The sequence below is a fragment of the Aquarana catesbeiana genome, unplaced genomic scaffold, assembly GCF_042186555.1.
Source record: "Aquarana catesbeiana isolate 2022-GZ unplaced genomic scaffold, ASM4218655v1 unanchor225, whole genome shotgun sequence".
NCBI classification, from domain to species: domain Eukaryota; kingdom Metazoa; phylum Chordata; class Amphibia; order Anura; family Ranidae; genus Aquarana; species Aquarana catesbeiana.
Genome location: NW_027362652.1, coordinates 1,601,923 through 1,627,500, shown reverse-complemented (window position 1 = coordinate 1,627,500; position 25,578 = coordinate 1,601,923). Strand labels below are relative to the sequence as shown.

The following is a 25,578-nucleotide window of genomic DNA, read 5'->3' as shown; positions in this document are numbered from 1 at the left end:
CAGTTGCACTGTCGGCCCACAGCCATATTATTTATGGGTGCCGCTGCCCTTAACGTACATTTACGGGCAGCCCAAAAACGGGCTGAAATTAACGGGCTGTTGGCAAAACTGCATTCACCCCAGTGACCACCAATGTAAGGGACATTCATCCCAGTGACCATCACCCTTCTGTACTGTGAGCTGTGGCTATAGTATTTATTAGCATGGTTCCCTGAGACCTGGAAAGTTATTTCAAGAGTTCCTCCAGGTTGAAAAGGTTTACAAAGCCTGAAAGCAGCCAAAATCCTCCAAAGGTAGGGTTACCACCTGTCCGGGATTCACCCGGACAGTTCGGGTTTGGAATCATGCGTCCGGGTTTCAGACGACCTGAAACCCGGACACATTATTTAGACCAGACTATGGCTTCCCAGCAGGGTTGCTGGCTGCAGTTGTGTAAGCCGAGAATGTGTGTTATGCCGCGTACACACGACCGGACTTTACGACATACTTGGTCCGGCAATTCGGACAATTCGATCGTGTGTGGGCTCCAGCTGGCTTTTTTTCCGCAAAAGTTCGACGGACCTAGAAATGAAACATGTTTCAAATCTTTCCGACGGACTTGAGTCCGGTCGAAAAGTCTGCTCGTCTGTATGCTAGTTCAACGGACAAAAACCGACACTAGGGCAGCTATTGGCTACTGGCTATGAACTTCCTTATTCTAGTCCAGTCGTACGTCATCACGTACGAATCCGTCGGACTTTGGTTGATCGTGTGTAGGCAAGTCCGTTCATTCGGAAAGTCCGTCGAAAAGTCCGCCGGACAAAGTCTGCCGTAGAGTCCGCTCGTGTGTACGCGGCATTACACTTTCTTTCACACTGCCCAAAGCCAGCACTAACAATCCCCCCCCCCCCCCCAGATGGGAGAGGAGAGAGGGCTCAATCTACACCTCTTCCACCCGCCCCTGAGCTCACCATCCATCCCTGTCTGTGACTAAAGTCTCCCCCCTTCTCTCTCCTGTCCGAGTACACTAAGGTAAATCAGGGTTCTCAGAGCACTTATTACATCGGAGTTCCTCTTTACACCAGAGGCCACAGTGTTCCCCCTTACACCAGAGTCCTCTCCGTACATCAGAGTTCTCAGTGTTCCCCCTTAAATCAGGGTTCCCAGAGCATCCCTTATGTTAGAATCCCCAGAGTTCTCCCTTACATCAGAGTCTGCAGAGTCCCCCCCTTACAGTGTAAGAAAACTGCGAGTTCAGATGTAAAAGGGGAACTCTGTGGCCTCTGATGTAATGGGGGACACTTGTGATTAATCCCATTCATTAATTTCATTAACTGCAAAATATATGTATAGTTTATACTATATAAAAAAGAAATATTGCTGTGCGCCGCTAAGGTTCGGGTTTGACTTGAAGAAAATGTGGCAACCCTACATGGAGGACCAACACAGGACTAGACAAATAGCTCATTATAAACAGCCGATGATCATCAGCAACAATCTGTCCAACATTCACATGTAATGCCAGATTCAGAGATTTCAAGAAGTCTAATCTGTGTATTCTCCTGGTGTGCAGCTAATCGGTGTGTTCTTGGTGGGAGTGGAGATGACTCCATCTATAAGGATATACAGTACATACACACACAGCACAAGGACCATGTTCACACTATGAGAGGTTTCTCTGGGCTGCAGTTCCTCTGAGCTCCACAAGGTGGTGATCTCTCTTCCACTGAGAATAGAAGTCTCTATGGAATTCAGACAGGAAGTGATGTCAGGTAGAAACAGGAAGTTCCGGGTGAGAGGTGAGTCGGGGGAAAATAGAGAGGAGACATTGTTGGAAGTGGCAGTAGAGGAGGTAATAAGATCTTATTTTCTATTTACACCCAGTAACCCCCCCGTCATGTCCGTCCTCTTCCTCCATAGTCACTGTGATGTCTTTTATCCACATTATTAGTCATATTTTTTTATATATGTAATCACAGGACACTACAGGGGCAGATACCATCCAGAGAGGCTGAGTCTTCAGTCCTGGAATTACTGTTTATTTTCCTTTATACTATAGTCCTATTATACAAGATTTGGACGTTCTTTGATACTCATGCCCACCATTAAGGGGACGCCCCCTATAGATGATAACAAACAGGACTAAGAACTGTGTTGGTCAGATTTTTTTTTTTGGGGGGGGGGGGGTTTTGGGACCTTATACATTGTAATGTGGCCTCAATCTTAGCGTGTATTATAGCTTTGGTAACTCTGCAAGCAACAGCTTTTAAAGATACAAACACTAGAGGGAAGCCGCTTCCTACACATGTGCCAATTCCTACTGGGGGCAACCTTCACCCCTTACATCCCCATCCTAATCTTGTACAACCAATAACGTCCAGATATTTCTCTGTCTACAGAAAACCTGTATAGATCACATGACGGCACCGATGAGGATGGAGGAGGACTGGAGTCACATGACTGAGAAGATACTAAACCTCACCCTGGAGATCATCTACCTGCTGACCGGAGAGGTGAGGAGGATTCTGGGAGATCACATGACATCACTCTTATCTCTATTAATAAAACACAGACCTGACCGGAGAGGTGAGGAGGATTCTAACGTGATATTCCTATTGGTTTTCCAATACAGAGATTCCCTCTTCTGAAGTCAGGTGATCATATGACCATCACAGTGCCTCCATGTGACTCCCTAAAACCTGAGAGACACAACATGCAGAAGATTCTAGAAATCACCAGAGAGATGTCTGATCTGCTGACAGGAGAGGTGAGCGGTGCTGGGAATTCTGGGACATTATCCAGTAACAGACAAGGGATGTGTCTGGATGGTGACTGTATCATTGTGTGTGTCGGGTTCCTATAAGGCAGGGGTGCCCAACATTTTGAAGAGCGAGGGCCACTTTAGCGACTTGGAAAGTGGTCACGGGCCACAATGAGCGGAGCAGACAGATGATTGGTCCATGTCCACTCTGCATATGCAAAGCAAACACAGACACAGCACCCTCTACTCTATGGGCCCTCCAGTCCTATTCGCCCAGACAGAAGGGGACTGATCCCCTTCTGTTTTTTTTGTAAGCTGTAGGCGGGTGTAAACAGACGCAAATCTGTCTACATCTGCCTCTATAAAATAGAGGGTCTAATTGGGGCCGCATGAAAAACAAACAGGCGTACCCGATCGTGTGAAAGGGGCTTAAGGCTGCTTTCACACTAATGCGCTGTGGTTTACCTACACTTCAACTGACTTTAATCTTCAATTCTTCCTTAAGATTACTGCAGGTATCACTGGCTGCTGCTGTCCCCCAGGCTGATATGGCTGGTGGCTGCTGCTGTCCCTAGTGCAGGTATGGCTGGAGGCTGCTGCTAGCTGTCCTCCAGGGCTGGTACTGCTGCGGGTCCTGCTGGTGGGTACTGCTGGCTGGTACTGCTACGGGTCCTGCTGGTGGGTACTGGTGTCTGGTACTGCTGCAGGCCCTGCTGGTGGGTATTCCTGGTAGATCCAACAGCTGGTGGGTACTGCTGGCACTGCTGGTGGATATTGCTGGCACTGCCGGTGGGTATCCCTGGTGGGTACTGCTGGCACTGTTGGTGGGTACTGCTGGCACTGTTGGTGGGTACTGCTGGCACTATTGGTGGGTACTGCTGGCACTGTTGCTGGGTAGTTCTGGCACTGGTGGTGGGTACTGCTGGGTGTACCTTTTGGCCGCTGTCCCAGATCGCGGGTTCCCGACCCGACATCCGCGAGCATAAGTGTGACAGGAGCTGGCGCTGGGGGAAGCATGCGGCTGCAGTAGGGAGCAGAGCCAATGCTTCCTGTATTGCTCCGGTCACAGGCGGAGTACATTTTGGTATCACTCCACCTGTACAGGAGCCGGTGCTATATAGGAAGCATCAACTCTGCTTCCTCTAGCACCGGCTCCGTTCTTCACACCAAAGCTCGGGGGTAGCGGGTCGGAATTGCGCGATCTGGGCTTGCCAGCCCGCAATCCCAGAGAAGGAGATGGCGGCCACATCAAAAGGACGCGGTGGGCCACATGTGACACGCAAGCCAATGGTTGGAAACCCCTGCTATAAGGTGTCAGGATTTCACTGTCTATTTCTCCATGGAGGAGTGGGAGTATTTAGCAGGACACAAGGATCTCTACAAGGACATCGTGATGGAGAATCTCCGATAGCATCATTAGGATTTGTACTATTAGAATATATATAGATTTTATTATATATTCAGAGTGAAAAACTGAGATTCCAAAGTTAAGGTTAAAACAGAAGAAAAAGAGATGTATGTTTGTTACAATGAATGTCTTATATCTTTCAGAGCGGAAACCTCGGAGATTATAATATTGTTGTTAAGGAAGAGTATAAAGAGGAGGATGAGGAATATGGAGTGATGGAGGAGTTTTCAGAAGGGCACAAGGATCCCTACAAGGACATTATGAAGGAGTCCCTTAATAACAGGAACCCACCAGAGAGATGTCCCCGTCCTCTGTATTTCCGGGAATCCACACAGGAAGATCACACCATCCCTCACCATTACAAGGTTGGTGGGACTGAGTATCTAGAACATGGACGTGGATTTTTTTTATGTGATATCAAAATTTTAAAAGTTCTAGTTTACAAATGGTATTTTTTCTCGTTTTCTTGGTTTAGGGTGAAGATCTGATAAATATAAAAGTTGAGGGTGAAGAAGAAGAGGAGACATATGTGAGGGATGATGATCAGTCTATGGAAGAGGATGGAATAATGTGGACATTTATAGAGGAGGACACTCCTACAGAGATCAGCACAGGTGGGTCACACATTCCTCCACACATACTGCTCACAATTTATGTATCTAGACTGGATTTATGGAGATTCTGGGGATTAGTTGGCAGGGAAATGTTGATTTTCTTCATGTTCATTGTTCTACCTAGGCACCTTTGGCATGGTGACATATGCCCGGGTCTACCAATGTCTCTGGCATTTTTCTCTGGATTACTTGCTCTGTTGTCTGCTGGCTGTGCCGGGTGAAGGGATATGTCTGTATAGTCTCAGACCCAAGTCACTGAGTGCAGTCTCAGGAGATGGGAGGCAGCGGTGTGGGACTTCGGTTAAGTAAACATTTAGACTACTGATAATTCCTGAAAACCAACATTACAAGACCTGACCATTACACTACATGATTTGAATTGCACATTATGTAGTCTTGCACCTTATACTCCAAACAGTGGCCGGTGGCCAGATGCTGCCCTTTGCTTGCTTTTGTCCACACTTGGGTCACTATTTCATCCACTGATACCAATGATTGGGCACAATTCTTCCCAATGACACCAATGATGGGGCACTTTACTAGCGGCTCTCTTCTCAGTGCTCAAGGCTGCTCAGCTGTCAGTTAATTACCAGCCACTCGTTGTTTCCACAGTGACTCACCTGGTTACCATTACCTGATTCATTAGTCCATCCTACAGCCAGACCCTTTTTGCTATTTAAACTCCCTTGCTCATTCCCTCCATGCCTTTGCATGTTCAACATCTCCAGAGTGTCTCTGCTGTGTTCCTGTTATGACTTTGCCTGGCTATTGTTTCTTCTGGATCCTGATTTTTAGCTTCTGACAATAATAATAAATATAAAGATGAGATTGCAGCCTGACACATACCTAGAAATCTTGAGGAGCTGATCTCGTTTGACATTCTCATTCATACCAGACTCAGAGAGAGACCTTCCTTTAAGCAGCGCTTGCTGTTGCCTCCTGTACGTTTGTCCTTAAACTTTGCATACCCACCCATGCCTCCCTCACCTCCCATACCTCCTGGGCCTGAGTCCTCCAGTGAACTAGAGCCCATGCAGCTGGGTTTCACATGTCTCTTTGCCGAAGAGAGAGCCTTTAGGAGAAGGGAGAGATTGTGTTTTTACTGTGGCTAGACAGGTCACTTATTGAAGTCTTGCCCTACCCGCCAGAGAAACGCTTGCACCTGAGGTCCTGTAGGAACAGTCCTTAGATGACGTCTTTGCGTCCCCAGCTATCCTGAAGCATAAGTCTCTAGTTCCAGTTACCCTTTCCAGGTCGGAGTTTAGCATCAATACCCAGGCTCAAATCGATTCTGGGGCTGCAGGCTTGTTCATAGATACTGCTTTTCATATTGAAGCACTCTATACCGCTGCAGCCTTGTGCCTCTCCACTTGCCATTGAGGCTGTTGATGGGAGACCTTTACAGCCTGCTCATGTGACTCATGAATCCTCTCCGTTGACCATGGCTGTAGGGGCTCTTCACAATGAGATAATCCAATTTCAAGTAATTTCCTCACCTCATTACCTGGTGGTCATTGGTTATCCTTGGTTACAGAGGCACAATCCCTCTTTTGATTGGCGTAGTGCTGAGGTTCTCTCATGGTCGCCACAATGCAGTAATACATGTTTTCAGAAAGTGATTAAGGTCATGTGCACATCTTCCCTCTCTTCATTGCCAGAGGAATACCATGAATTCAATAATGTCTGTGCCAAGGGTCAGGCCGGTATTTTGCATGGCATGATGATTGCTGAATTGACCTTCAACCAGGTGCCATTCCTCCTCATGGCTGGGTTTACTCTCTGTCTGTCTCGGAGGATAAAGACATGGAGGAGTATGTTGCAGATTTACTCTCCTGGGGGTTCATCCGCAAATCCTCAGATCCTGCCGGTGCTCGTTTTTTCTTTGTGAAAAAGAAGAGTGGTGAACTGAGACCTTGTATCGATTATAGGGGTCTTAATCGCATTACAGTTAAGAGTGCTTATCCGATCCCATTGATTATGGAATTTTTTGACTGCCTCAAGGGAGCAACGGTCTTCACTAAGCTCGATTTGAGAGGGGCATACAATCTCGTGAGGATTAGGGAGGGCGACGAATAGAAAACTGTGTTTTTAATACTAGGACTGGACACTACGAATACCTTGAAATGCCCTTTGGTCTCTGCAACGCAGTTTTTCAGGAGTATATTAATGATGTCCTCCAAGATATGCTGCAGCAATGTGTGGTGGCTTACCTCGATTTTCTCATATATTCAAAATCCCTAGAGAACCACCACACAGACGTCTCCCATGTGCTACAGAGGTTGAGAGAAAACAACTTGTATTGCAAGTTGGAAACGTGCGAGTTCCATCGTGAACAGGTTACATTTTTGGGTTATGTTATTTCTACTGCCGGATTTTCGATGGACCCAGAGAAACTATCTGCAGTCTAATGCCCCGTACACACGGTCGGACTTTGTTCGGACATTCCGACAACAAAATCCTAGGAATTTTTCCGACGGATGTTGGCTCAAACTTGTCTTGCATACACACGGTCACACAAAGTTGTCGGAAAATCCGATCGTTCTGAACGCGGTGACGTAAAACACGTACGTCGGGACTATAAACGGGGCAGTGGCCAATAGCTTTCATCTCTTTATTTATTCTGAGCATGCGTGGCACTTTGTCCATCGGATTTGTGTACACACGATCTGAATTTCCGACAATGGATTTTGTTGTCGGAAAATTTTATATCCTGCTCTCAAACTTTGTGTGTCGGAAAATCCGATGGAAAATGTGTGATGGAGCCCACACACGGTCGGAATTTCCGACAACAAAGTCCTATCACACATTTTCCATCGGAAAATCCGACCGTGTGTACGGGGCATTACAGTCCTCGACCCATAGGTCTCCATCCTCTACAACATTTTCTTGGCTTTGCCAATTATTATCGGAAATTTTATATGTAATTTCTCTTCTCTGGTCAAATCCCTGACTGATATGACCAGGAAGGACGGTAACCCACAGAATTGGTCCTGGATTCCATTAAAGCCTTTACGTTCTTCAAGGCCGCTTTTGCTACAGCTCTTGTGCTGGCACATCCTGATCCTACGTTACCCTTCATTCTTGATGTTGATTCGTCTGAGAATGGAGTAGGCGCCTTTCTGCCTCAACATCCTACCTCTGAGAGCTCTGTGCATCCCTGTGGCTACTTTCTAAAATTGTCTCCTGCAGAATGTATTTACGAAATTGGGGACAGAGAACTGTTCGCCATCATTTTAGCTCTTAAAGAATGGAGGCATCACCTTGAGGGTACTACTGTGATGGTCCTCATTTTGATCGACCATAAGAATCTCACATTTTTGTCTGTGGCAAAACGCTTATCTCCCAGAAGGGCATGGTGGCCCCATTTTCTGTCAAGCTTCAATTACATAGTCTCTTACCCGGTACGAAGAATATAAGGGCTAATGCATTGTCACGGCAGTTTTCCTCCTCTTCCAAGATGCAGTCTGTTACGGTCCGCATTTTAGCCACTATTCGAACTAGTCTCACTTCACCTTTGGCTTGACCGCTGATGAAACCCCGCCCACTGTATGGGACGTAACGCGTACAGATACACATGACCCTGTTTGTGACGTCACCCGTGTCTCTCCACGCTGATCCCTACAGACACGCTTCGTTTCACATTGCCATTCATCCTTAGCACTGGGGCACAGTGCAATCCTTTTGAGTTTTATTCAGCTTTTAATAAACATCGGTTGATTTATTATTCAGAGAGCACTAGATATTATTTATTTTATCCCATGTACCCATATCTCGGAGTTGAAGAGTAATCCACATCTAGATACTCATAATGTCATCCCACCGCAATTGCTGTTTGTGTTTGCCGACCATTTAACCCTTTGGTTTTACACAGCGCTTTACAACATTAGGGCAGACAGTACAAGTACGAATTCCAGAGGATCTCGGCACTGCTTTGCTCCAGACCTACAATTCTCCTAAGGCAGCTGGGCACCCAGGGAAGAATGAACTCGTGTGGTCTATGTCTCAATAATTCCGGTGACCCAGTCTCCGGGCTGATGTAACCATCTTCGTAGCCACTTGTCCTGTGTGTGTGCTCCAGAATAAAACACCCCGACACCTTCTAGTGGGCCTTCTACAACCCATACCCAGTGGAGAGAGGCCTTGGACCCACTTGTCTATTCATTTTATTGTGGATTTACTAAACTCCCAGGGCAACACAGTTATTCTTTTGGTGGTTGAACGGTTTATGAAAATGTCTCATTGTATTCCACTAAAGAAGTTGCCTATGTCCAAAGAACTGGCATTAATTTTTGCTCAGAAGGTTTTTTGGTTACATGGATTACCTAAGGTTATCAACTCAGACAGGGGTAGCCGGTTTATGTCCAGGTTTTAGTGAGCCTTTTGTGCAGAATTAGGAATTCAGCTTACCTTCTCCTTGGTATATCCCCCACACTCCAAGGTCTAGCTGTCTTCTCGTAACCTCCGACTCCTTGTTCCCTCACTAAAACTCAAGCATTCTCTGTAAGATTAACCCAGTGACCTATGCATTAGATCTTCCTTCCAACATGCATATTTCTAAGGTATTCCATGTTTCCTTATTAGAACCTTTGGTATGCAACCACTATACCACCTTGGTACCACATCCTCACCTGGTTCAGGATGACAACCATGAGGAATATCATTGACACCCGTAGGTTTCGTGGATGCATATAGTACATTGTTCTTTGGCGGGGTTACGGTACGGAGGAATGCTCTTTGGTCTCATCCTCAGACAAACATGCCCCTTCCCCTCCTCTGTGCTTTCCATAGACGTTTTCCCCTCAATCCTGGTTCCCCCATGAGGGGGAGGGGTCATTGAGGAGGGGGTACTGTCGGGGTTGGGCTTTTACTGCTTTTACTAGCAGCTCTCGTCTCAGTGCTCAAGGTTGCTCAACTGTCAGTTAATTATCTGGTTCCTGATCGTGATTTTTGGCTTTTGACAACGCTGACTTCTGGCTTCTTGATCCTGGCGCGCCTGATTACCCGTTTTTGGCTTCCAAACCCTGGCTTCTGTTTTTGACTACACTAAGGATCTGTATTATTTTTTACTATTATATTAAAGATGTGATTTTAACTTAATTTTCTGTCTCTGTCTGGTTTATGGTCCCGGACAAACACCAATGATGGGGCACAATTTTTACCAATGACGCCAACAATTGGGCCCAATGACACTAATGATGGGGGGCACAATTCCTCCCAGTGACACCAACGATGGTGCACAATTTCTCCCAATGGCACCAACGATGGAGCTTTGTTTACTTCCACTGATGCCGGGACATATATTCTACTCCCGATAGTCACAGTCTGCCCCTTAAAGACTGCAGTACAGTAAACTGACCCTTTGTTCGCTCTATGGTATGTACCGCTCACCTACCCCCCCCCACTGGAAATAAACAGGTCATCACCCTTATCTATGCAGGGGCTGCCATCCCAGGTACCAGGGTAGGGTGCAAAAGTCCAGGTTCTATCAACCTCTCAACAAAGCACATGCTGAGGCCTGACAGCAACAGCTCTTGAGTAACACAAGCTGACTCCCAGGGACAGAGGTCCAAGGACTGAGAGGGTTATAAACAGCCCTCCCAAAAAATGTATCCTTTCCCCAGCCACTTTCTGTGATTCCCCCTCCTAGGGATTGACTGTGGTGAGATAAATATTCATAACACAGTGGTTGACCTCCCTACTCCTTTTTCTGGAAGCTTCTTCCAGATACAGGCAGGAGCAATCAACCACCAGACTTTGGGAGAATTCGGGAAAATTGATTGCTACTCCACTGAGTACAGCAGAGCTAAAACTAAATCCATCCAGCCAAGGGCAGGTCGCTACATGTATATTGTACACTTCTGATACTATATAGTCTTATCTATAGTGTCTTGTACATCAGGTTGTATGCTACATACTCCTGACCCCTACACTATATACTCTACATTGTACATTACGTAATTCTCATACTATATAGTCCTAATTGTTATACCTTATGCAATATGTTGCATATTACATAGTCCTGACTTCTGCTCTCTGCCTTTTACCCACTGCTATCTATAAACATAATATGTATTCTCTTTTGTTACACCCATTTCCTACCAGCTGGACATTTTATATCTGATAATTTGATTGGAGCACAGACTTTTACATGTTGATAATAATGTGATAACATCCTCAAACCTTGGAACCTTAAACAGAAAGTGATAATGAGGGAGGAGTCAATAACCCAATGATGGTGGTCTTCATGATCATTCCAGTCTTCATCTTGGTTGTTCTCCCCCCATCCTCACTCTCTGACCTCTGGTGGGGCTCAGCCCCGCTGTTATTCATGACTAAATCATGGACTAAATAAGGAAGTGCAGGACTTCTTGTGTTGGGAAGATGGCAATGAGTGATAGAGGGGGAGGGGACACTCGTCCTATAATCCCCTCATCACTGTCACTCCTATAAAAGACAGTTCTCGTTGTTTCCTCACTCTCTCACTAAGGTCCATGAATAAAGAAATTAACTAGTAGGAGATCAGATGACCTATTTACTAGTTACCTTGAGGATGGAATTGTAAGATCCTCAGAGACAAAGCTGCCTGATGTGGGTGGAGTCCTGGTTTAGGGGAATCAATCTGCTCATGTCTAGTAATAATCTTTTTATTTCTATTTTAGTAGATGGACGGGAGATGAGGAAAACCTCAGAGGATTGTCTCACTTTGTCTCCAGACTGTAAAGTAGAAGATGAGGACATCACACAGTATAGTCCAGGAGAAAACCCGACTACCTCAAATGTCTATCCGGCACCACACAGTGTAGATGGACTATTGTATTCTTATCCTGAGGAACCTCACACTGTGAGGGACGGTGCCATCCTTCCAACAGATAAGAGGTTTTCCTGCAATGAGTGCGGGAAGTGTTTCAAATTTCAATGCTATCTTAATCTGCATAAAATAACTCACACAGGTGAAAAGCCACATTCTTGCCCTGAGTGCGGGAAATGTTTTTCACTTAAGTCCAATCTTCACAAACATCAGACTTCTCATGTAGTGGAAAAGCCGTATTCCTGTCCTGAGTGTAGAAAATGTTTTGTACATAAATCACAACTTATTACACATCTGAGGTTTCACACAGGGGAGAAGCCGTATTGCTGTTCGGAGTGCGGTAAATGCTTTGTACAAAAATCTGCACTTGTCCTACATCAGAGGTCTCACACAGGGGAGAAGCCATACCCCTGTCCTGAATGTGGGAAATGTTTTTCAGACAGGTCTGTACTTAACAAACACCAGCGAGTGCACACAGGTGAGAAGCCGTTTTCCTGTTCTGTTTGCGGAAAATATTTCAAACAAAAATCAGATGTTGTCACACATCAGAGATCTCACACGGGGGAGAAACCGTATTCCTGTACTGAGTGCGGGAAATGTTTTGCACGTAAAACCAATCTTTACACACATCAGAGAGTGCACACGGGGGAAAAACCGTATTCCTGTCCTAAGTGCAAGAAATGCTTTTCAGACAAGTCTGATTTTAACAAACATCAGAAATTGCACACAGAGGAGAAGCCTTATTCCTGCCCTGAGTGTGGGAAATGTTTTGAAGAAAAATCAGAGCTTGTCTCGCATCAAAGGTCGCACACCGGTAAAAGCCACATTTCTGTCCTGAGTGCAGGAAATGTTTTTCAGAGAACTTAAATTTTACAGACGTCGGAGATTTGCAAATGGGGGGAGAAGCCACTTTCTTAGTTCTGAGTGCGGGAAATTTTACTCTGTGAAGTCCTGTTTTCCTCTATATCAGGGATCCCACACAACCTTCGAGGTGTATTAGTGCCTTGAGTGCGGGAAATGTCTTCTATATGGATGTCTCTGGACATCTCAGCTCTCATGTGGGGAAGAAGTACACCCTGATGTACTCCCTGGCTGATCTTCATGTAAGTAGATAAGGAGATCAGAGTTCACCAAGGCATTGATGAAAAGTTGTTGGCCATTGATAGCAGTAGAAAAATAAAAATAGTCATTACCTTTCGCTGGTGGAGTGAATTTTGTGGTGTAAGCTTTCACAAATGCTTGGAAGCCTTTTTTTTTTAGTTAAAAAACAACCAGCATTTGACGTATTACGGTAATCTTTTTCCTGAAGGAGGTATTTCAGGAAAAATACTCCCTTTGGCCACTAGATGGAGCTGACTATTATAGGAAATCACTGTGTTAATTACATTATGAATCAAATTTTATCACAGCTGGGCAAATGCTTATCACGCTCGACCAACAAATTTTCTACTTATCGACCCCTTAGTTTACTACATCAGGCATGATTTCTTTGTTTTTGATCTCCATTCATACAAAAGGAATGTACATGCACTTTCATTGGATAAATTGGTATGCAGTTTTTTATGAATAGACCCCTAAGACCCCTTTCACACCAAGGGCGTATTGCAGGCACTATAGCGTTAAAAATAGTGCCTGCAATCCGCCCTCAAACAGCTGCTCCATTGTCTGCAGTGTGAAAGCCAGAGGGCTTTCACACCGGAGCGCTGCGCTGGCAGGACGGGAAAAAAAGTCCTGCCAGCAGCTTCTTTCGAACGGTGAAGGAGCGGTGTGTTTACCGTTCCTCCCCATTGAAATCAATGGGGCAGCGCTGGGATACCGCCGGCAAAACGCCGCTATTGCGGCGCATTGTGGGCGGTTTTAACCCTTTCTCGGCCGCTAGCGGGGGGTAAAAGCGCCCCGCTAGCGGCCGAAATACGCCGCTAATCCGACGGTAAAACGCCGCTAAAAATAGCGGCGTTTTACCGCTGACACTGCGGGCGGCCCGGTGTGAAAGGGTTCTTAATGTCAGGATAAGTTAAAAATGGGATGTATGTATCAGTTAAATAAATAGACCTCCCAGCAATGTTACTACCAGGCTGCAGCTAGAGGGGGCTCTAATGTTTAGAGTGTGACCACAGCAGAGTGATTCCATCTAGTTCACATGAACCCGTTCACTGTCAGAGCCCGTTGTGCACACATGTTAAAAAGCACATTTTGGGCCTGAAGTTTAGGTAAAACCCCCAAACATATATTTACTGACAGATAATAAACAGTGCAGCGCTGGACATGAATCTAAATAAATTGTTATGCCAACCAATGATAATAACATTAAATAAAAGTGATAATTTTACAACAATATGAGTGACAATGTGCTAATAAGATAATGTGAATAATCTAGAATGATTGGCCACCAGTATAAAAAATACCCATCAGTGAAAAATAAGTGTTCATAAAAACGAAATATATATATTCAAAAAAAGCTCAAATAAAGTGATAAAGTCCAAAAAAATGTCCAAAGAGGGTGTAGGATAAAGAATAAAAGATCCAAATCCAATGATCCACTTGAAAGTGACGCCCACCACCAGGAGAGAAGAAATGGAGGCTTACCAGAAAGCCTGCGACCGCCCTTACTCAGGGGGGTCAAAACAGGCTTAGAAGATCACCAGTGATGTCCTTCTAGGGTTGAATCTGTAGTTCCTCCGACCTCCCTTCGCGATGGCTTATGAGCAACAGCCAGAAGCACTCAGGAGAATATGGTCACAAGATGGTTCAAGCAGCAGAAGCCATGGAGAATAAACTGGTGGTAATTGTTAAGGTGTTTCTTGTACACAAATTTCACCTTAACCACTTTACAACTGCCCTATTGTAGCTTCACGTATATATGCGTGATCGCGCACTTCTGGGTCATGGGCGTGAATGCTCGGTGGGTGCCGGTGGACATTGAAGGAATCCATGCATTCTGTACTGACAAAAGTGACCTACCGTCACTTCCGGGAGGTGTGCAGCCCCTGCTGATGTTGCGCCCCTGCAAGGTGCGGCCGGGCTCAATATGTCTAGATTACGCATGCGCATTGGATTCACGCATGCGCACACTGCTTGGAAGGCGGCAAGATTGGAATGGGGACACTGACAGCACGAATGTATTGCCCAAATACACAGGCCTGTTGGTGTCTCCATTCCAATCCCATCGCCTTCTTGGCGGTGTGCGCATGAGCAATTTTGACATATCGAGCCTGGCTACACCGCACAGGTGCGCAACGTCAGCAGTGGCCGCACACTTCCCGTAAGTGACGGCTCTCTGTCAGGAATGCCGGGGGGGGGAATCAAACATAGTGGTGTCCGCTGTGAGCGGCCTCACAAGTTCCCCACCCTGTCTACTTTAAGTAGAGTATGTCTCACTCTTTCCAAGCCAGCTGTCAGGGTTATTTGTGTGAGGCTGCTGCTACATGTGAGTATGAAAGAACCCATAGTCCTTTTTTCTCCCTTCGCCTTTCAGGACAGCACCTTGGAGAGAGCGTAGCTCCACCTCTTAGACAGGAAACACTGCGTGACAACGCCCCTTTAAAAAGCAGCTGCTTCCACCATGCCATCAGTTTTTAGTGTTTCCTCCGCCATGGTGGAAGCACTGCTTGGGGAACCAGAGGGGCTGCGCTCTCTCCAAGGAGAGGGTTTTGGCAGGACCTCCACGTTTGGGTACTCAGACCAACCCAGCTCCTTCCCTTACGTGAGGAGGGTGCTCCGGTGTCCTTTCCTTCTCCGGCTCACAGGAGTAATGGTCTGCCAGAAGTTTTCCACCCGGGGTGTTCGGGGGGCCGCGGTTGTGCTCAGTAAGAGCGTCCATGCCAGGCCTCTGCATGGCGGCGCCGAATCCCGGACAGCAGGTGATGTCAGTTCCGGTGGGCGGATACTTCCGGCGGGGCGTAGCAGCGATTGGTTCCTGCTGCTGGAACGCAGGAGGAAGGGGCGGGTCCTCTGGCCGGGACTTCCTTTTGTTTGGCACATGGAGCCTAGTACACAGTGCAGCAGCTGCGGATTGCACTATGGAGACAGCGGAATAGTCAGCAGCAATGGCGGATGCAGGCGCCCAGGTTCCCGGCCAGGCCCAGGTAGGAGAGGTGCGGTGGCACCTCTTTCCTTTTATATCACTGGGTGTTTTATCTTTGATGTGGTTATTCAAAACCTGCTGCTGTCTGCTATGGGGTAACAGTTTCCATTAGCAGTTCAGCAAAGGAGTGAGACTCTGGGCACTTAGGGTGTTGGCTGGAGGTACTACTTTTCTCTGAAGCCTTAGTTCTAAAGGACCTGGGTTTTTTCTTGTTTCTCTGTTTCAGAAAGCTACTGCCAAATCAGAGAGAACAGGGAGAAAGTGCCCCTCATGCAAAAATCCTTTAAGGGACTCTTGGCCCAAACCACTGTGCAAATCCTGCATTGTGGATTTAGTAAAAGAAGAATCCTCACAAGAGTGCAAAGAGCTCTTATCTTCTGTGAGGAAGGAGTTAGCAGAGGCCCTAGGGACAGTGCGTTCCCTTGTAAAGCACAGCCAGAGTTCCAGCCAAGAGCAGAGTTCTCACTCCAGTTTCCCTCAGTCCACTTCCAGACAGGTGGAAAGTGAGTCGGAGGAGGAAAGGGAAAGCATTCCACCCTCAACCATTGATTCTGAGGAGGAGGAGGTGGAAGAAGAGTCAAGATCATCTAGATATAAGCTGTCACTTGAGGAGGTGGATGAATTACTCAAGGCAATTTATACTACCCTGGAGATCCAGGAAGAAAAGGCTCAGCTGTCTGTGCATGATAAGATGTACCTGGGGCTGGAGGAAATTAAACACAGGGTGTTCCCTGTGCATAAAGTGTTAACAGACACTATTAAAAAGGAATGGAAGAACCCAGAGAGAGGACAGTTTTTTTCTAAAACCCTCAAAAGGAGGTTTTCCTTTTGAGGAGAATGAGGAACTATTGTGGAATAAAAAACCAAAAATAGACGCTGCCTTTTCTCAAGTATCTAGGAAGACTGATTTAGCTTTTGAGGACATGGGTATTCTCAAAGATGCTATGGATAAGAGGGCAGATGGGCTACTGAAGAAAGCCTGGGACTCATCTCTAGCTAATCTTAAGCCAGCAATGGCGGCTACGGTTGTGGCTAGGAATCTGGAGGGCTGGTTAGAGCAACTTAAAAATCATGTTGTGGCAGGTACCTCCAGAAAGGACTTATTGGAGTCCTTCCCTACCCTGCTTAAGGCAGTAAAATATATGGCAGATGCCTCTGCAGAATCTATCAGGATGTCAGCCAGGTCCTCTGCGCTTGTTAACTCAGCAAGAAGAGCACTCTGGCTAAAGACCTGGTCAGGGGATTCAGCTTCTAAAGTAAAACTGTGCGGAATTCCCTTTTCAGGAGACCTGATGTTTGGGCCAGAACTAGAGACTGTCCTTGACAGGACAGCAGACAAGAAGAAAGCTTTCCCACAGAAGAAGAAAACGGTACAGCAGAGGAAAAATTTTCGTCCTTTTCAACAAACCGATAAGGAAAAGGACCACACACAGAAGAGACCCTGGTCTTCTCAGAGAGGAAGAGGTAGAGGTGGGGTACTCTTTAGAACCCCAGAACAAACCCCTAAAAAACAATGACCATCTAGTAGGGGGGAGACTACAGGACTTCTTACCAATCTGGGAAAAAACAACAAAGAGTCCTTTTGTTCTGGGGTTAATCAAAAAGGGTTATCAATTGGAATTCTCACAAAGCCCCCCAAGTCGGTTTTACATCACAAACCTGCCAAAGGATCGGGAAAAGGCTCTGGCCATGAAGTCTCTGTTACAGGAACTGATGCAACAGAAGGTCATTTCCCAGGTTCCGAAAGATCAAGAGGGGAAGGGGTTTTACTCCCACATTTTTATGGTCAAAAAGCCATCAGGAAAGTTCCGCCTGATTCTCAATTTAAAGGTTCTAAATCGATCCATAAAATACAAAAAATTCAGGATGGATACGATTTTCTCAGTAAGGAATTTGCTAACCCCCAAATGTCATATGGCTTCCATCGATTTGAGAGATGCCTATCTCCATATACCAATAGCGCCCCCATCACAAAGGTTCCTGCGTCTTGCAGTCAATCTGGGGGGAGGGGAGATTTGGCACCTGCAGTTTCGGGCTCTGCCTTTCGGTCTTTCCTCTTCTCCCAGGGTATTCACAAAAGTGATGGCGGAATCTTTGGAGCCCCTGAGACTGAAGGGGATTTCAATAGTACCCTATTTGGACGATCTGCTACTGTTTGCAGACTCAAGGGGTCAAGTAGAGGTCAACCTACAGACAGTTCAAACACATTTAAGAGGTTTGGGATGGCTTCTCAATCTTCAGAAGTCAAACTTAATTCCATCTCAAAGGGTAAGGTTTCTGGGGTACGAAATAGACTCGATAGAACAGAACATTTTTCTACCCCAGGAGAAAATAGAGAAGATGCAGTTGACCCTGATAACACTTCAATCCAACGCAGAGATCTCTGTAAGACAAGCCATGTCTGCTCTGGGTCTGTTGACAGCAGCAATTCCTTCGGTACAGTGGGCCAGATTGCATTCCCGTCCTCTGCAATCGGATATCCTGATGAATTGGTCATACCAGGAACCTCTGGAGAAGAAATTCAACTTGGGGGCAAGAGCAAAAAGGTCTCTCTGGTGGTGGAGGAACCTAGGAAACGTTTCAAAAGGGCTTCCTTGGGTCTTTCCGGTAACCAGAAGGCTGACTACAGATGCCAGCGCCTGGGGATGGGGAGCTCACCTGGAAGAAAAAACGGTTCAGGGAGTTTGGACCAAACCAGAAGCAAGAAGATCTTCAAATTGGAGAGAGTTAAAGGCTGTTCACTTAAGCCTCCTCTCCCTCCAGGAATTTCTAGTGAATCAACATGTCCAAATATTGTCAGACAATATGACGACAGTATTATATTTAACAAAGCAAGGGGGCACAAAAAGCAAAACCCTAATGGGTCTAGCGCATCAGATCCTAAGATGGGCAGAGAACAATGTGGCCTCTCTATCAGCAGTCCATCTAAAGGGGACGGAAAACACCTTAGCAGATCTCCTCAGCAGGAAAGAAATAAGGGAAGCAGAGTGGTCTCTCAATCAGGAATTATTCGAAAAGATTTCCAAGAGTTGGGGTCATCCCCAAGTGGACCTCTTTGCAAAAGAGGAAAATGCAAAAATACCAGTCTTCTTCTCTCTTCAGAGACAGGATCAAGCTCTCGGAGTAGATGCGTTAGCTCACAAATGGGACTTCCATCTGTCCTACGCTTTTCCCCCGTTCCAACTGATACCAAAGGTGTTAGCCAAATTCAGATTGGAGTCCACGGAGCTAATATTAATAGCTCCTTATTGGCCAAAAAGACCCTGGTTTTCAACCTTGATGAACCTCTCAGTGAAACCTGCTTGGAGATTACCAATCAGGACAGACCTGTTGAGTCAGGGCCGAATTCTCCATCCAGATCCAGCTTACCTCAAACTAACAGCTTGGTTTCTGAAGAACAAATCTTAAGACGAAAGGGTTTATCAGAGAGGCTTATTTCTACCCTTCTTGCAAGTAGAAAAAAAGTGACGAGAGACATTTACTTTAAAGTCTGGAAGATCTATAATTCTTGGTGTTCCAGTAAAAACTTTGATTTTCGTACCACATTTTCAGTTTTGGAATTTCTTCAAGAGGGATTGGAGAAGGGGTTAGCAGCAAGTACGCTCAAGACGCAGGTAGCTGCTTTATCAGTTTTTTTGGAAAGAACCCTGTCAGGGGAACCTTTTAATAATCAGATTTTTTAGGGCAATGGCAAAAGTAAAGCCTAGACCTGTTGTTAGTTTTCCCAAATGGGATTTATCTTTAGTTCTTCAGGGTCTAACTATGGCACCGTTTGAACCCATAGAAGAAGCATCATTACGTTTCTTGACGTTAAAGACTATTTTATTGGTAGCAGTAACTTCCGCACGTAGAATTAGTGAGTTACAAGCCCTTTCAATTAAAGAGCCCTTCATGAGATGTCTACAGGATAGGGTAGTCTTAAGGACGGATCCAGCATTTCTACCAAAGGTGGCTTCAGTTTTTCACCGTACACAGGAAATCATTCTCCCTACTTTTTGTCCTTTACCTTCGGGAGCAGGAGAAGAAGCTTTCCATACCCTTGATGTCAGGAGGTGCCTGCTTAAATATCTGGAAAGAACAAAGGAAATCAGAAAGTCATCCTCACTCTTTGTTTTAATGGAAGGTACTCACAAAGGAGGTAAAGCTTCCAAAAGCACCCTTGGAAGATGGTTAAAGCAGGCCATCAAAGAGGCATACATATCTTTGGGTCTGGAACCTCCGGAAGGGGTATTACCTCATTCTACTCGAGCAGTGGCGGCATCATGGGCAGAAAGGGCTGGGGCATCTCCTGAGCAAATCTGCAAGGCTGCCACATGGTCCAGTTTTTCGACCTTCATAAGGCACTACCGCTTGGATCTACTATCAGCCTCGGACCAATTATTTGGTAGGAAGGTTTTGCAGGCAGTAGTCCCACCCTGAAGTAAGTTTCTCGGTTATCCTCTCCAAGGTGCTGTCCTGAAAGGCGAAGGGAGAAAACCTTAGTTAGACTTACCGGTGACGGTATTTCTACGAGCCTTTCAGGACAGCAGCCTACTTCCCTCCCTTGGTTATCATATGTAAAGTATAATTATAGGACCTGGTAATTGTCTGATTATATTTTCCAGCATGTCGGAGGATTTCTCGGTAACAACTGATGGCATGGTGGAAGCAGCTGCTTTTTAAAGGGGCGTTGTCACGCAGTGTTTCCTGTCTAAGAGGTGGAGCTACGCTCTCTCCAAGGTGCTGTCCTGAAAGGCTCGTAGAAATACCGTCACCGGTAAGTCTAACTAAGGTTTTTTTTTTTTTGTTTTTTTTTTAAGATTTTGACTTTTTGGATGACAAACGGCATTTGGATATACTATTGTTTTCCACCTCTGTCTCCTCACAGGTCCTTATAAGGGGCTAATTTGTTCCTCTAACACCACCCGATTCTTTAATATATATCCATTGATTTTGAACCAGGTATGTTTCCTACCGTGTTTCCTCAAAAAATAAGCCCAGGTCTTATATGAATTTTGACAACAAAAGACACAGTAGGGCTTATTTTTGGGGTAGGGCTTATATTGCAGCCCTCCTGGAAAATAACAGTAGGTCTTATTTTCAGGGTAGGTCCTATTTTTGGGGAAACATGGTATATTCATATCTCACTGTATTGAGCAATATTTTGTTATGTTCATGCTTTTATTTTGAGTTACTTATATCATATATTGTTGGTTCATTTCAGCACATCTTTTATATATCAACCTATTACTGAATCTGACTGATCCAACACAACGGGCACACTTAATGCTTGATATAGCAGTGATATATTATCTTTACTCATAGACATAGCCTTACATGGTGGGACTTGCTCTGGCCCTTTTCCCATCTGGTCACCACTGATCCCCCTGAGTCATTGGGCCCGCCCCCACACCAGAACCCTGTTATGACATGCTGTAGTCATTTTTGTTGGTTTCCATATCTAGTTTTTTCACTTATGTGAGTTTAACATGTTTACACTAATACTGTATGGACATTGTTATTGTTTGCTAATTAGTTGAATACATACTTGCTGTCATTATTTTTTACCTATCTAGGATTATTCCCACCCTATTGTCCCCTGAGGAAGACTATGCTTAGTTGAAATACGTTGGGAGTTTTTGGTGGATATGCGATCATTGGAATAAATGTTTGTTGTCTCTGCTCCCTGTGAGGCAAGCATGGGATAACTGTTTCAAAAATTAGATTAGGATACGGATTGTATAGATTGAATTTTAAACCTATTGCATAATAAACATTTTGTAATTTTATATAAAAAACTTATCTTGTTTGATTCCTATTGCTGCAACAAAATCCCATGGGAGATACTTTTGGTTTCTAATCCATTAGGGATGGAGCAGCTATCCAACCCATGATACAATCACTTTTTTTTTTTTTTCTTGAATTTTCTGTACTGACAGAATGGCAATCTGCCTTGTTTACATAGACGGACTGCTGTTCTGCATGTGTAACGAATGATCAGTGGGTGCCAGCTGACATGGAGTTCGCAGTACTCACTGATTGGCTCCCGCTGTGCATAATTACATTACTGACTCCAATGTCCGTCTCTGTAAACAAGGCAGATTGCCATTTTGTCAGTAGGGAAGGCATGAATCCTGTGTTCCTGCAAAGCAAGGACATGGATTCATGCCTTCCCCTAATAAAAGCACCTCCCACACAGTACACAAACACTGGCTAGGCACACAGTTAACCCTTTGATCGCTCCTGATGTTAACCCCTTCCCAGCCAGTGTCATATTACAGTGGCGGCTGGTTGTATATTTTGGGGGAAGGGGGCGACAGACAATGCACCCACAGCCTTCAGGAATCTGACTCTTTCACTCCCTGCCTGCAGCTCAGCTCCGCTCCTCTGTTTATTTGTAAACATGCAATCAAAAACGCAGGCTCCATAGTGCTCTCTGATGACTATTTTTTATTAAAACAGCCCCAGAATAAGGCACACTTACAAGATGAATACTTAAAAATAGTAAATATGTGGATAGATTTGTCCGCTCCACTGGCATACGCTCACGGTGGCTGGGTGATGTCACGGGCTTGGCTCCTCCGCTCTAGACGCGTGTCGCTCTCTGATTGGGCTTCCTCAGTAGGTGGGCGGGCCGCCTACCCCGAGCCTTTATATACACCTCATCTGTGAGGTGAGCAGGCAATTTGGAGTTTGCATCACGATCAGCCTAAGCCAGGAAGTTGCTGGGCTTGCCCTAAAAAAGGCGATGGTGGGTAAGACGGCTTGTGTGGATTGCTTCAAAGAAGCGACAAAGGGCCAGGAACCTGATAGGATGGAGCTGGTATCATTAATGAAACAGGCGTTTGAAGAAACACAGAAGTCGTTTGCAACGCAGACGCAGGCTTCAACTGCTCCGGTTCCTTCTACCTCTCGCTCCCTGTCACCTCAAATACTTCCGGCCTTTCAGGTTAACCCAGAGGCACAAGTGCCTTCGGCTTCAGATGCATCTTCTGCTGAAGAGGAGGATACCCAGTATGATGGATTCGACTTCGCCTTAGTCCAACCTTTTGTGAAAGGGATTAGGCAGGTCCTGCTGTGGGAAGATGCGGCAGAAGAACCTGGATAGGAGGGTAGATGTAGATCTTAAAAAGATCTACACACTGGCTGGTGGAGCATGTTGGCCGTCGATGGCATTGGCCGCCATTTCTAAGGCCATGGAGGTCTGGATGCATAAAGCCGAGGGGACGGTGGAGAATGACCTGGGCAAAGCTGAGGTCCTAGCCTCGTTAGCAAATTTGAAGCTAACGGCTTCGTTTATGGCCGAAGCATCAATCGACCTGATCAAGATCCTGGCAAAAGTTATGCTAAACGCAGTAACTGCCAGAGGAGCCCTGTGACTGAGGCCCTGGGTGGCTGACCCAGCATCCAAGCAGGCATGGTGCAGGATACCATTCGAGGGTCACTCCCTCTTTGGGAATAAATTGGACACGGCCATCTCAAAGGCAACTGGTGGGTAATCGGGGTTTATCCCTCAGGATCAGAGGTTGCTTCATAAGAAACACAACCTTCAGAAATACGGCAAGACCTAGAGGCAGAAACGTCAGGTCCTACAGGCCAGGAAAGGAGTTTCGCCGGCTATGGGGAAATTCTGCGACAAACTGCAAATCTATAAAACCAACCTCTTCCTTGGGGCAAGAACATCATAAGTCATTTTGACTACCCACCGGCTCACACTGGCCAGGTTATTCAGGTTCCGTTAAGTGTGGGCAAAAAGGGAGCCATGGGAGATATCGACCATCAGGTACGGGCACAGCTAGAAATTCCTCAAACAGCCCCACAGAGCCTTTTGTCTCAACAAAAATGCCTCCAGAAAAGGGAAAACAGGATGTCTTTTGGAAATACATACAGACCCTCCTGGAGCAAGAAGCAATAGTCGCAGTTCCTCAACGGGAGTGTTTTTCTGGAGTCTACTCACCTCCTGTTCTTGGTTCAGAAAAAGTCGGGGACTTGGAGGCCAGTAATAGACCTCAGGGACTTCAACAGGTCTATCAAGAAGGATCGATTCAGGAAGGAGTCACTCCAAACGATCCTGAAGGTCATTTAACCAGGAGATTGGCTACTGACGGTGGACCTCAGGGATGCGTACTTCCATATGCCTGTGGCCCCGTTCTACCAGAGGTTTCTTCAATTCGCAGTAGGACAACTTCACTATCAATTTGTATGCCTGCCCTTTGGGCTGACCACATCTGCCATGCTATTAACGAAGATCCTGGTGGCCCTGGTGGCACACCTACGATTGCAGGGAATCCATATACACCACTATTTGGATGACATTTTACTTCTAAGCCAAGGCAAGGACACACTCCTGACACACCGGAAGACAACATTGTTGACGTTGGAGAGCTTTGGCTGGCTGATCAATCAAGAAAAGAGTCACCTCATGCCGACTTAATCTCTGGTGTACTTAGGTGCGAAGATAGATACTCGGATGGCATCAGTGGCATTACCCAGAGACAAGATGTCCTGTATACTGAAGACGATGTCAGAAGCTCGAAAGAAGGCCTACCTGCCAACAATAGACTGCATGCGACTTCTCGGTATAATGATCCCAACCACTCCGATGGTCAATGGGCTCAATAGAACTCGCACCTCTTCCGAATGGGTCTCCTAGATCAATGAAGATTGGAGGATCTTGGTCGGAGAATCCAGATCACAGCCCAGATGAGGGTCAACTTGGACTGGTGGTCAAGGCAGCAGAATCTTCTTCCTTGCCACTCCTTATTCACAACGAGGTGGCAAATAGTCCAGTCAGATGCCAACAGTACGGGCTGGGGAGCCCTATACAAGGACCACTGGGCCCAAGGCTATTGGACTTTTCAGGCTGTCAATGTAGTTTCCAATATGCTGGAGTTGAGGGCAGCCTTCCAGGCCCCCCTGGCCTTCAAGAGTCAAATTCAAGGAGCACCCATCCTTTTGAAGCCAGACAATGTGACGGCAGTGGCTTACATCTGCAGGCAGGGAGGCACTCGCAGCAGTGATCTGAGAGAGGTGACCCCATTAATGGATTGGGCTCAAGCCAATTTACAGCTGCAAACAGCACTATATGTGCCCGGTCATCTGAACACTCAAGGAGACCACCTGTCCAGAGCGGACTTGGACAACGAGTGGGCCCTGTCGCCACAAATCTTTCGGGGCCTGGTGGCATGGGCCTTCCTTCCGGAGGTGGACCTGTTTTCCTCTCCGACCAATACCAAACTACCACGGTTCTTCACAAAGTCCAGTCACCCGCAAGCGACGGGGGGTGGATGCTTTAACAGCGGAATGGAATTTCAGAACAGCATTTGCCTTCCCTCCGATTCCGATGATACTCCTTTTTTTGTGCAGGTTGCGGCAGGAGAAGGTGTCCAGGACTGGTCGAAGAGACCAGCATCCTCTGTTCTCTCAGTCCTCTGCTCTCCCCTCCTACCTCTACACAGTAAGCATGCAGATAGGGCACTAAAACAAAAAATGGTGTGCAGTGCTTTGTGGTGATAAATGTACAAGAGAGTCTTAGATCGATCTATCTATCTATATCTGTGATTTGATTAAAAGAAATCTTTTGTGTAATCAAAGTAATTCTAGTGCTGAGTGTGTTCTGCTGTGTTCAAGTCATTCACTAGAAATCAGGAATGTTTTGAACATAGCAGAGTACACTCAGCAGCACTGGAATTCCTGAATACACAAAAGATTTCTTTTAATCAAATCACAGATTTATTTATATATATATATATATATATATATATATATATATATATATATATATATATCTCAGGACTATATTTGTTCACTACTTAATAAGACTCTTTTGTACATTTATCACCACAAAGCACTGCTGCACACCATTTTTTGTTTTAGTGCCCTATCTGTATGCTTACTGTGTAGAGGTGGGGGGGGGAGCAGAGGACTGAGAGAACAGAGGATGCT

General features: G+C 45.9%; 2 protein-coding genes across 3 annotated transcripts in view; both read left to right on the top strand.

Annotated features, from left to right (window-relative positions):
• LOC141121579 (uncharacterized) overlaps positions 1 to 25,578 on the top strand; it is a 174,657-nt gene that overhangs the window by 69,833 nt on the left and 79,246 nt on the right. The gene's annotated exons all lie outside the window — the stretch shown is intronic.
• LOC141121558 (uncharacterized) lies at positions 1,708 to 12,767 on the top strand. 2 transcript variants are annotated; one of them, XM_073611191.1, is made up of 6 exons: positions 1,708 to 1,778; positions 2,379 to 2,492; positions 2,612 to 2,746; positions 4,292 to 4,513; positions 4,624 to 4,762; positions 11,422 to 12,767. In XM_073611191.1, the coding sequence occupies exons 2-6, from the start codon at positions 2,397 to 2,399 to the stop codon at positions 12,435 to 12,437; spliced, it is 1,608 nt and encodes a 535-aa protein (XP_073467292.1). In that variant the 5' UTR covers positions 1,708 to 1,778; positions 2,379 to 2,396; the 3' UTR covers positions 12,438 to 12,767. The 2 variants fall into 2 exon arrangements, with proteins under 2 accessions (XP_073467292.1, XP_073467291.1); XM_073611190.1 differs by having other exon boundaries at positions 1,739 to 1,831.

Coding starts and splice junctions, on each gene's coding strand:
- LOC141121558 (XM_073611190.1), top strand. CDS start 1,745: ATGTCAGGTAGAAACAGGAAGTTCCGGGTGAGAGGTGAGTCGGGGGAA. Junction 2,493..2,611: donor TCTACCTGCTGACCGGAGAG/GTGAGGAGGATT, acceptor TTTCCAATACAG/AGATTCCCTCTTCTGAAGTC. Junction 4,514..4,623: donor CCATCCCTCACCATTACAAG/GTTGGTGGGACT, acceptor TTCTTGGTTTAG/GGTGAAGATCTGATAAATAT.